Below are 12,527 nucleotides of genomic sequence, written 5' to 3'. Positions count from 1 at the left end.
ACTAATTGGACACAGTTTTATGACTAGTTGGAGGGGAAAATAAATGATGGTCTATTTTTTAAATTATTAAATGTACAGAAATTTATTGGATAAATAAATTTATTATGACTAGTTTGTAGTCTTTATTTGCCAAAGTTGTCGTACCAGGGTGACAAAGTGGGTACGGGTGGGGGTGGTTTGTTGTGAATAGATTGTGGCGCGCTGAGCGGAGCTGGGTGAGGCTGCTGGTTCACAATTTGCTTGAACTGTTCTGGTTTCTGGACATCGTCCCAACTGAACTTGTGGCTTCCACGGTTAGCAAGAGAGGGTGTCTGGCGAGGGCCGTTATTACGAATAGAATCCGAAACATACGATGCTGATGGAGCAAAGCTAACACCTGCCGGTGGTTTCGGTGGTGCTGCTGGTGGAGCGTAGTAAGGAGGAGGAGTGCTTTGAGGTTTCGGCGGTTGACTCCACTGCGCTGGGTGTGGGGGTGGTGTTCCAACATTAGGTACTTGAGGAGGGAAATTGTTGAAGGAGTTTGGGGTTTGAACATTCTGTTGCGCTGGGGGACTCCATACGGGTGGTGGATTTCTCGGAGGATTGATATGTCTTGAAAAGTCCAATTTAGGTGGAGGTGGCATCGGCGCCACTTGTGGCTGGCTCCACTGTCCTTGTGGCTGATAGTTATTGTTCAGCATTGGATAAACATGCTTCGATCCTCTATCGGCCTTCATCGACAATTTAGACGTAGGTGTCGTTGTTTGTGGTCTGGTTTGGAAGTATCTACCGACATCCTCTTCTCTCATTTCAATTTGTGGGGGCTGGTCGCGTCTTGTTTGCTCAAAATTGAAAGAGAATTTTGAATTAGGGTTGACTTTAAAGTTTGAGTTAATACCATCAAAGTAATCCATGGGCTGCTCATAGTAATTTGTGTTGTCAGCTGCCAGCGCTGACACCGCGAGAAATAAAAAACTCGGCAGTAACCGCATTTTCCTGTAAACAAAATAACATATAACAATTAGATACACTTAGAACTGTGGGAATAATAAATTGGTAGATAAAACTATTGTTATAAAATAACTATAAAGATTTTATTGTTTTATTCATCTAATATTTTTTTATGAAATACCTTTAATGTATCTTGAATTTTATATGGAGCAAGGGTCAAGTCAAGCATCTACACCCACCTTTCTAATTATAAAAAAAATTTAAACAGAAATATAACTGACGATTATTTTTATCAAAATAAAAAAATAATAAACCTAAGATATAGAAATATTATAAAAACATAACTGACAAACCTTACCTTGGAAGTGTAATCTCCATCTGAATAATAGTGGTCTTTGCAACGACTTTTATAAAGGTCTCCTAATTAGTACCTACTTTAAATTAAAACACATCTAGTTTTAGCAAGTTCCAGTAAACGTTGCAATTAATAAATTGCTTAAGCACGATTAATTTATTAATCACCTAATTACAATATGAAAATATTGAACACTTATTGAAATATTGATCGTTCTCCCACGAGTCGTCCCACAAGCGACTCGTGTTCCATAGGAGCGATTCCAAAATTGTACATACATACATACAATTTTGCTATCCTCCCCACAAGACGCGACACGTCGCATATCAATCGTACACTACTGTATGTAACCCAGTCAAATAGGGATTTAACCTTGGAATGGGAGTTAATTCGTTGTAAAGTAGTGTACATCTTCATTTTGGTGTTCTATAAAAACTCTCAAAACTCTCCTAAGTTATAGTGTTAAATGTTAAAATTTATTAGAATAGAACAAGCTATTCAAAGGTCGTAACAAGTGGAAGGGTGTGAGCTCTGTATATCTGTATGGAAATGAGGTGTGGTTATAATATGTATGTATGTTTTTTTTTATTATTTACAAGTTAGCCCTTGACTACAATCTCACCTGATGGTAAGTGATGATGCAGTTTAAGATGGAAGCGGGCTAACTTGTTAGGAGGAGGATGAAAATCCACACCCCTTTCGGTTTCTACACGGCATCGTACCGGAACGCTAAATCGCTTGGCGGTACGTCTTTGTCGGTAGGGTGGTAACTAGCCACGGCCGAAGCCTCCCACCAGCCGTATTATTTATAGTGATTAACGGTTAACCATACTCACTGAAAGTTTACAGCGAGTATGTATGAGCGCTGCAGGCCTTTAGTAAAAATTCGAAACAAAACGTGTAGCAAAATGTTTGCTCTACAATTTTTATAAAAAATGTTAACATCATTGGATTGGATAAACTGTTACAGTTTTATGAGACTTTTGAGACAACTTGGAACACCAAAATAACTTTAATTCAGAGATTGACCTATTTATTTCCTTTTTTGACTGGAATGATCCTGAATGTTTCAATGCAGTTGCGTTTATTTTTTTAATTTAAAAATCTCTATGGGAAAACTAGGAAAAATAGTGAAATGTGTCAATATAAACATTTTAAGCTGTAGCCAAATCACTGTATCTAGATCCAGGTAAATAACATCAGCCTAAAAAATAACTCATAGAGGATGTTAAAAACTTAACTTCATACCATGCCAAAATATAAACTTTGGGAATATTTTTACCTACAATGAGATTTCGATTATAAATGAAAAATACAAAAATAATTTAATAATTTATTTGAAATTGAATATAACAGTTAATTATTTTCTTTCATATAGGTTTTTACATTTTTCTTAAGATGTTAGTAGCTCTAGAGATACTATAATTTATTAACAAAAATGCAGCTTAGAACATTTTTTTTAAAGAAACAGAGGTATATTTTACTTTTACTGATATAAGTGCTTAGTATATTTATATTTTATTTAATAAAATAGCAAAGCTGTGAAGATTATTACTATACTTACTTATTAAAAGTAATTATGAAAACAAATGCGAGTTATAAATAATTCCCATTTTAGAGTTATAGGAACGAGATGTCATTAAAAAGGCTCCAAAAACAACCAATGTATACAAATGACAAATCATTCTCTGTAACCAGTAATCTTTCACCAAGCTTAGTATGCGAATATATTTACATAAGGTAAGCAAGAAGCATAAATAACATTATTATAAAGAAATGTTTAGTACTTGATACTTTTAAATAAATTTATACGCACATTTGTTAATAGAGAAATAATGTATTCTTACTTGACATTCGTTATAAGTAACATGTAGCTTAGTTTCATTGTTTTTATGACTTTCCTAATAAGGATGATTAGATAGGATCATAAGGCGCCTACGCTTTTAAGAAAATGGCTTTGTGACAAACCAATCCAAGTTCATTGCTCCTGAATCAAATTACTATTCATCTTACTTTAATTGATAAATAATGGATACAGATATTTTGTAAGTAGTTATGCCTCGTATACATTTTCCAGAAATACCCTTAAATTTTTCCATCGAATAATTTAAACTCCAATTACACAATCATAAATTGGTTAAGGCTATTAGTCTAATTATTAATTTTGTTACAAATACACAACAATATTATAAATAATACGTGTATTGTGTAAAATACCTATTATTTATAATATTTCTTCAAGCTTCTATGGCATCTGAATATTATTTAGATCAAACCGATTAGTATCTTAATCGATTTATTTATTATTAAAATCATGTCAGACATAATATCATGTTAGTTTTATAAACAAAACAAGTGAAATAAATTATTTTAATAATTACAATAATTATTATATTAGGTCGTGTAATTTAATAGAATAATATAATAATATCTACAAAAATTATAACTATCACTAAATATACTCAGAGGCACAATTATCAGCCCACTTTAATATGACGCGAGTATATCAAAGTAGGCGGATAATTGTGCCTCTGAGTATATATAGTATATATGGCTAAGTTTTCGTTCGAAGATCAATCGTTTTGTCTCTACCAATCGATTTGCAGAATACTTTTAACTAGAAATACTGATAGCACAGGTGGTAACTTCGACACATAAAGATAGAGAATGACTTAGTTTATTGCACAGGCCGCGGGTCGTAAGGCGTTGCGTCGTGGCCAACGTATCGGTTATTTTTTCGAATTTGGAACCCCTGGCCCGGTGCTGTGTTGTAGTAAATCACTCTTCGAATCCCGAATGGATCTATATATCCAAAGCTACCCGTTCGCTCGTTAGCGTCTCTCGTTTCTTCCTCGTGATACTGTTTCGGAAGGTAGTATCGGAAGCCGTTTCGTCTAAACGCAACACCATCGTAACCCGGGAACTGTGGCGTATAGCCGTCACCGACTCGGAGACCTGGCTGGCCTTGCTGTCTTCTTGTCCAGTCATCGGCGTGTCTATAAGAATTCGGATTGTATAAATCATAACGCCCCTGAGGCGTGCTATCGCTGGCGTAGTAGCCGTCTATGCTATTTGTGTTTGTTGAGTCGTAATCGTAGGGATTTGGTCGGGGAGTTGCTTCATCTGCAGTGATAGGTGGGACCGTAGGTCTGGGGTCATAAGTGTGAGAATCGATCGAGTTGGGAGACACTTCCACTCTGGGTGTGGACGTAGAGCTGTATGGTGGAGACGGTGTAATGGCCACTACTGAGGGGTACGGATGTAATGGGTTTGCAGTGGACGATGGTGGAGCTCGAGTCGTGGTAGTGAACAGTGGCGTTCCTCTCGGTGGGTGTGGCGCTGGTGCCGGTGTTATATTATAGCCGGAGTCCGTCGGTGCTGTCTTTGCAATTTTTAGAGATTCCTGAAAGCAACGTGTTTGACATTATTATGTGTATGATGAAAATGACACAGGGTACTTGGAACTAGTACCTAATTGGAACGGCTGAACCGTAATTTTTACTGGAAGATGGAGGAGATAATGGAGCAACATGTAGGCTATTATCGCGAAAAAATTCATGGTTCCCGCGGGATTTGGGAACAATTTAATTTCACGCGTACGAAGTAATAGGCGTCCGCTAATGCAAAATAAAATTGTTCAACGCTTCAGTTTTTAATTTAGTTTAACTGATAAATAATTTATTCCCTACGTGTGATTTTGATAACACATTTATTCGTGGCTTAGAGCTAGGTAGTACCACAGTAGATATATTACAAGCAGTAGTTGGACTTCATACTAAAGGTCGAAACGCGAGCTATACCTACGCAGCTCGTACGTGGGGTGATCGTGGGGTGAAGACCGTTGCGACTGTGCCGCGGTGACGAACGCAGTGTATTGGATTTTTTAATTATGACGACTAGGAAAAAAGTTATTATTTTTATAAAGTTTGATTAATATTTTGTATTCTAATGGCATAATTTAATAAATATATATATAAATAAATGCTTAAATGATAAAATTGTGTAAATAGGTAAATGACGTAAACGTTAATATAATATTATTAAATAATTATTTATTAACTTCTTCATTTAGGTTGTTTTCTTTGATTATTATGTAATACATAGATTTAAATCTTATGACATGTATGTTTTGTATTCCTGTATTTTAAGGTAATAAAGAAGTTACGTAAAGAAGTTGTTTGAATTTAACAACATTATTGTGTTGCTCATACTTTAATGTATTTGAATAAAAAAAGTAAAGAGCCAGCTGATATCAATATACCTATCCAGATTTTTTTATTAAACTACTAGCGAAATCGGTCAATCTCAATTTGTTTTTTGTAGTTCCTTCCCTACATGCCAAGTCAGGGTCAATTTTTTATCGTCTATTCTATAGTGTGGGGGTATCGTTATCGGTATTTTGGTGCATTACATAAGGGGTTAAAGTGCTAACATAATCTACGGAACCCTACACTGCGCGTGGCCCGACACGCACTTGACCGATTTTTTATTATTTGGTCACCTAGTGTGGTGGTAATACCTAGATGGCATCACCAAAATAAATATATGAAGGTCCTTCAAGATCATTGATTAGTATCAGCCTTATTTAAATCTACCAATCAAAAAACAACACGCATTTTATTGATCACTTCCTATTTTACTACAATTTACAAAGTATTTTATTTGTTTATTTAAAAAAAAGTATATTTACAATCACATAACTAAATGGAAACACAAAGTTGGCAAATGTAATTAAAATGCTGGAGGCATGCAGCCCTATCACATGTTTACGGAGCGCGCGGCTGTAGGTATTTATTTCAAAAATATGGCCGAGTTATTATACTGCTTGTAATATATCTACTGTGGTAGTACTTTGTGATTTATTTAACTGGTAAACATGTGCAGTAGAGAGGTAGAAGTTTAAAAAGCTAATAAAACGTACCTACTCTTATAACCATGACCATTAATTCCCGTCTACCCTCCAACTAAGTGAAAAGCCTTTGCATGGCAGTGACACCGCATCATAAGGCGATGAGCGGACTTTACGTCTTCAGCGAAAATGCTCGTAATTATTTTCAGGCACTTGATTTCTTTTATCAATGTAGGAACAACACCTCGTTGGCCAATGGTTAGCGTCTGTGGCTTGGATTTCGAGGTCCTGGGTTCGAATTGTAGATCAGACTAAGAAATATTGAGCTTCTCTTTCTTCCAAGATATTCTATGTAATTTTTTTTTGCTTTGAGTTGGGAAGTCAGTGGTACTACACTCTCGTGGCTTAGAAAACATGGTAAGCTGTTTGTGGCGGTCATTATTATAGGTCTTAACTCTATAATCAGAATTCCTTTTAGAGAGAACATCCTTGTATCCTCTCTATACGAAATTCAAATTGAATATAGCCTATAGTTAAGATACTTACTCCAATAGGTCGGTTTTCGCCAACGTAAACAGTTTTCGATTTATAAATTCTATATCCTTGGTCATCAGCTATGTAGTCTTGTAGCCTCAAATATCCATCGGCGCCCACCCAACCAGTAGTTCCTGGAAAAAGAACAAACGTATTGGTTGGTAGTAATCCTATGATTCACTGTTTTATGATAAGTCTATATCATCTTAGTAAGCTTTGTGGGTGTAGTAGGTAAGGTAAAAATCAGTTTCGATCTCTCAAAACGACTTTTTTTTAAAACAGTAAAGTTATGCTGAGGAAATTAATAAATAAATGTCAAATTAGCTTGGCAAGTTCATTCGTAACACTCCCAATGGTCCGCGCGGGCCGGGGTACGTGTAGCGATGAATTAAAATCCCACGACTACTGATCACTTCCCCCGCGTTCACACCCGAGCAGTTTTTCCTTCCGTCTCCCGCATATCCTGAGAGTGTCATCAACGAACTTGCCAAGCTATAGTTCTTGTCTATATTTTAGTTATTTTATATATGTGGCGAAGAAACCGTCAGAGGTATGTGCAGTATAAACTTGTACTTCATCCATTTCATATTAGAAATAGATATTTCTATTTAAGTTTATTTTACGTTGTAAAATAAAGCGTTCGGCTGCAATTATTCCTTAGGGTAAGCAGTGATGCAGGTTACAGTGGGAATGCGTTTGCCTAGGAATTGGCTATTTACTATTGATATAAAGATGTAGGTGGAAGGGGAAACATTCCGTAACTTCGCTTTGCGAATCAGGAAGTAAGAGCCAAAAGGCGTTATACGAATCCAAGAGACATCAATGTATGCAGATTACTGGGATGCCTGGCAGTGGTAAAAGGATGAAAGAGGAACCTTAATATGACCTTATTATCATAAAATGATTATGTTTCTTTGGCTTAAGTTAATTTTTCTTACCAACAACAGATCCATCTTTTAGACGTCTCTCTTTCCGATACTGTCCATTGTGTGTTTGGTAGAGGAAGTACCGCTCGTCATCTTCGTCGGTCTGTATGTGGAACTGATCCGGGTCCTGCTGGGCGCTGTAGCCGTCTAACGCTGCCAGCGCGCTGCAAGCGCACATCTGATACAAAAGAGACAACTGAGTTAAAAAGAGGTTTAGGAACAGGCTTTATCTACTTGTACATAGGTTTTCTGTGCTTTAACTCTCTCTCGGCTCTGAAATGTAGAGCGAAAAAACTAGCAGTAATTGAAGTGTAATACTATTAAAAAAATTAAAAAAATCGTATCTGTTTAGTATACTGTAGGAATGGAGGTACCTACGAGTATGTAATTACAGTAATTGAACTGTAGAATTATTTAAAAAAAAATAAAAATTTCTATGTGTTTTGGTATCTGAAATTCAGATTTACAAGACGGAGGTCCTGAGTTGTCGTGTAGAAACCGAAAGGAGTGTGAATTTCATCCTACTTCTAAAAAGTAAGCCCGCTTCCATCTTAGATTGCATCATCACTTACCATCAGGTGAGATTGTAGTCAAGGGTTAACTTGTAGAGAATAAAAAACAAAACACACATTTTAACACACAAACAGACACATTTTATTTCCATGTATTGATAAGTATAAGTAAGTTATATAAAATATCACGTATAATGACCTACTTTAAATACTTCAGCGTACATTTAAGTCATGATGTAATTTATGATCTCATTTTCACGAATCTCATGTCCAACCATCGTGGGATTGGTTGGAGTCGTTGTGTCAAGGATAATAAATTCCGGTAGCGTTGATGTAATTAACAAAAACACTAACGACCAATGTAATGTAATGTAAAAACACGCACACTTTTTGTTGTTACGGCTAATATGGTGTTTTTGTGGGTGCATTCTTCCCGCGTTGTGCAGTACCCGTAAAATCGGGCATTAGGTATGTGAAAAAACAATGGCAGAGTCACGAATCAGTGACGCACGGAACCAACGCTATCGAACAATAGCTAAGATGTTAAGTAGGCCTCGAAGGTCACGATGAAGTAACGAAACTGTTTTTAATTTTCAGTACGTATGTACTAACTGATGATCAGTTTGAAGGCGATGCTAAGCCGGTGTTGTGTTAATTTGAGCCGTTTCTGAAAGAACTACATGAAAGAACACTGGCTGAAAAACCCAAATCTTTATGATATCCTTATGGCTTGAATAAATACATTATCGGGCTAGCACCGCCTTCAAACTGATCCTCAGCTAGTACATAATATGATATATACAACTTAGAATGATATTATTTTTTTGCTTCTTAATTAAGTCAGTTTGTTTTATGTTTTGAAGTCGGTTGAATTTTTTTATAATTTTTTTTTATATTAATGTAACAGAAACAGAACTTCCCGCGAACAGTGTTGCAGGTGTTCGTTAGTTTGTCATATATGATTTAGGCTGTGTCAACTTGCAAAGAAGAACTAATTGTATTGCTAGAAATCAGTACGAAAAACTAATGATTAATGTAGATGAATGCGCATACTACACAGCCTTACACACGCCTTGTCTTCTGGAATAATAATAGACGTTGGTGTTCATCAATATACACTGTTGATGGCCCAACCTCGGGAACTGAACGTGGGCTGATAACTAAGGATCTACGCGGAAACAAGTGCACGTCGGATTAGATGACTCTTTACAATCAGACGCGGCATGTTTTGAATACTTTGTATATAATCAACAATCCTATCTTACTAATATTATAAACGCGAAAGCTTGTATGGATGTATGTTTGGATGTTTGGATGTTTGTTACTCTATAACGCCGCTACTACTGAAGCGATTTAGCTAAAATTTGGAATGGAAATAGATTTTACGCTGGATTACTTTTTATCCTGAAAAATTCCATGCTTTCCCGAGATTTGCGAAAACTGATGATTTTGGTGATATGAATGTTTGTTACTCTTTCACTCCTCAAATACTGAATCGAGTTAGCTGAAATTTGGTAATAAGATATATTATAGCCTGGATTAACACTTAGATTACTTTTTATCCCGGAAAAATCCATGGTTTCCATTTGTAAAAAACTAAATACCACGCGGACGAAGTCTCGGGCGTCCGTTAGTAACATATACAATAACGTACTTCTAGAATATAAAATAGTAAATAGGTAATTTGAATCGATGGAGAGCAATAGGTTGAAAGGTATTTTTTTTATAATTGCGCGCATGTCTATTATACTATTTATATAAATGTGCGCATACGTGGTGTGGTCAATTTACACTTATAATCGTATTATGAATAATATCATAATTAATTATTCCACGAGTACCTAAAATCTACATACGATTATGAAATAATTCATAATAGTATGTACTCGTGGAATAGTTAACAGAGAAATGCGGGCCGGAAATTAAATACATTATGTAATTCGGTTACAAGTTATTTGTATGTCGAAACTAATGTATTGGACACGAACTTTGTGTCAGTCAATTAGTACACCTTTTAAGGACCTTGTACCTGTTTGTATTGTGTCATACTTGCCTTAGTTTATCCCACAGTGCTAATTTAAATGAGTCATCGATGGAGTTATAATAATAATTGTACCCGTGTAATGTGGCATAGTAATCTACACTAATACTAATAATTTATAAAGAGGTAAAGTTTGTTGTATTGTAAGGGGTAATCTCATTTTTTCTTTCTTATTCTTTACAAGTTAGCCCTTCACTACAACTTGAAAGTCACGTTATTTGTGAGTGTCATAGGCTATATTTGATCTGTATTACAGAATTTTGCTATAAAATAGGTAGAGTATATCGTAAACCAAAAGTATGTATCCTTTTCACTTTTGGGTACACTTATTTAAACAAAAAAAATCATGATATTCGGACAATACCGAAAAGTTATGCTTGATCAAACATATACAAAAAAATTACCCCTATCAACATAGTACTCCCTCCATTTAATCGTCGGTTAAAAAGTATTAAAGTCGAAGATGTTTGGGAAAACGTTTTCAAGAGAGAAAGACATCAACGCGTCTACGCAACGCCCCCATGTAACAAAAGGTTTCTGGGCATGTAAGATGTAACTAACCACTTACACAATGCTATAAACAATTTGCTAATTATGTGAACTGTAAAGATTTCTCCATTATACCTTGTCCACCAATTTCAGTAGCATTCTAGAAACTGCCAAAAACATCATCAAAACGGGGAGCATTGATACGAGTATATTATATAATATACTAGCGGACGCCCGCGACTTCGTTCGCCTTTAGACCAACTTAATCTGGCCCTATCGCAAAATCTGTTCTTAGCGGACGTCTACTATCTATGATACCTTTCTGCCAAATTTCAACTTTGTACATCAAGCGGTTATCGAGATTTCGTGATAAATGGCCTGTCGCAATTATATATTAAGACTAGCGGACGCCCGCGACTTCGTCCGCGTAAAAATTTATGTAAACTTCTCTACCTCTACCTTACCCTGCTCGTAAACCTACCCAACCCTACCCTACCCTACCCTACCCTACCCCTACCTTACTCCTACCCTACCGCTAACGCTAACCCTTCCCTCCGCCCACCTTACCCTACCCTAACCCTACCCGTAACCTATCCATACCCTATCCTACCCTACCCCTAATCTACCCCTACCCTACCCCTACCTTACTCCTACCCTTACCGCTAACCCTAACCTTTCCCTACCCCTACCTTATCCCTACCCTAACCCTACCCTACCCGTACCCTAACCTACCCTACCCTACACTTTCCCTAAATTACCCCTACCCTACCTCTATCCTACCCCTTCCCTACCTCTATCCTACCCCTACCCTTGGCAAAATTGGTCCAGCCTTTTGTGCGTGGTGCAATGACCAAAAGACTATAATTTCCCAAGCGACTTCTATCCTAATACTATAATGAGGTAAAGTTTGTGTGGTTGTCGGGGGTAATCTCTGGATCTACTGGACCGATTTGGAAAATTCTTTTACCAATAGAAAGCTACATTATTTGCGAGTGTCATAGGCTATGTTTGGACCTCATATTCATACGGGAACGGGAACCACGTAATTGAAACCGCGGGGCGTCATATAGCGGCATTTCTGCGACTTTCAGAAATTTTGTATTATCTCTGTAGGAAAACTTACAGTTTGGAGAATCGCTGGGTTTCACCTTCAGATACTAATTATTATCACATGCTTCATGTCACGTTTTTTCTTGCGCCGGCCGGCTTCTTCGCGAGTTGGTAGATACACTTCTTGCGGTTTGTATATTGTAAGTTTGTAAGATAGGTTTAGGCGATCAGCGGATATGGAGCTCCAAGTGAAAAAAAGGACAATTTGCGGATTAATCTGATAGAGGTTGTTGAACTTGTGTAGGTGACGCGGAAGTGAATCAAAAAAAGTGCGTAGTGATTTTATAGACTAAATGTCAATGTTTCATAGACTTTGTTTTTTTTTTTTTTTTGATGGACTCGTGGTCGAGCTCTTTGATATTAAGAATCTTACAATCTCCAAAACTATATAACTAATTAACATACTGTAAAGGGCAAATCTTATCTCTATAATATCCTTGTGATTATTAAATCATTTATTTTGATAAGGATTTAAGTTTAGTTGTGTAAATAATGACGTAAACCTTAGTTTAAAATTTAAATAATTTATTAAAGTACTAAAGGTACTATATCTGCTAAAATATAAAAGATAGATATATGGTGTCGCAGACTTTTTTGTAGAACTTTTAAAGGTTCAAAAAGCCTCCATACATTTATTTCAGTTATACGCAATGGTTGAGGCAGCGCATGCGAATAAGTAAGTTTTTCGGTCTGACCTGTAAGAGAAAACCCGCGATATCTCAGTAGTTATATATGATAGAAATATAAAATATATATAGCACTCCCCGATAACATAGCATTC

The 12,527-nt window shown here is 36.3% G+C and overlaps 2 protein-coding genes across 3 annotated transcripts in view; both read right to left on the bottom strand.

Annotated features, from left to right (window-relative positions):
* Positions 1–12: 12 nt before the first annotated feature.
* The window catches only part of LOC112054537 (uncharacterized), a 66,253-nt gene continuing 53,738 nt past the window's right edge, over positions 13–12,527 (bottom strand). For both annotated transcript variants that reach the window (XM_024094362.2, XM_052882397.1), the window contains exons 3-6: positions 7,607–7,772; positions 6,681–6,802; positions 1,289–4,688; positions 13–975 (exon numbers count right to left, since the gene is read on the bottom strand). In XM_024094362.2, coding sequence (XP_023950130.2) covers positions 3,963–4,688; positions 6,681–6,802; positions 7,607–7,772 — 1,014 coding nt within the window. In that variant the 3' untranslated portion in view covers positions 13–975; positions 1,289–3,962. The remainder of the gene's footprint in view (positions 976–1,288; positions 4,689–6,680; positions 6,803–7,606; positions 7,773–12,527) is intronic.
* LOC112054547 (uncharacterized) lies at positions 123–1,308 on the bottom strand. The gene is made up of 2 exons (XM_024094372.2): positions 1,289–1,308; positions 123–975 (listed from the first exon to the last, which is right to left on the bottom strand). Exons 1-2 carry the CDS (start codon positions 1,306–1,308, stop codon positions 123–125), a joined length of 873 nt encoding a protein of 290 aa, XP_023950140.1.

This window comes from Bicyclus anynana, chromosome 7 (genome assembly GCF_947172395.1).
Source record: "Bicyclus anynana chromosome 7, ilBicAnyn1.1, whole genome shotgun sequence".
Lineage (NCBI taxonomy): Eukaryota > Metazoa > Arthropoda > Insecta > Lepidoptera > Nymphalidae > Bicyclus > Bicyclus anynana.
This window is presented reverse-complemented; position numbering and strand designations above follow the sequence as displayed.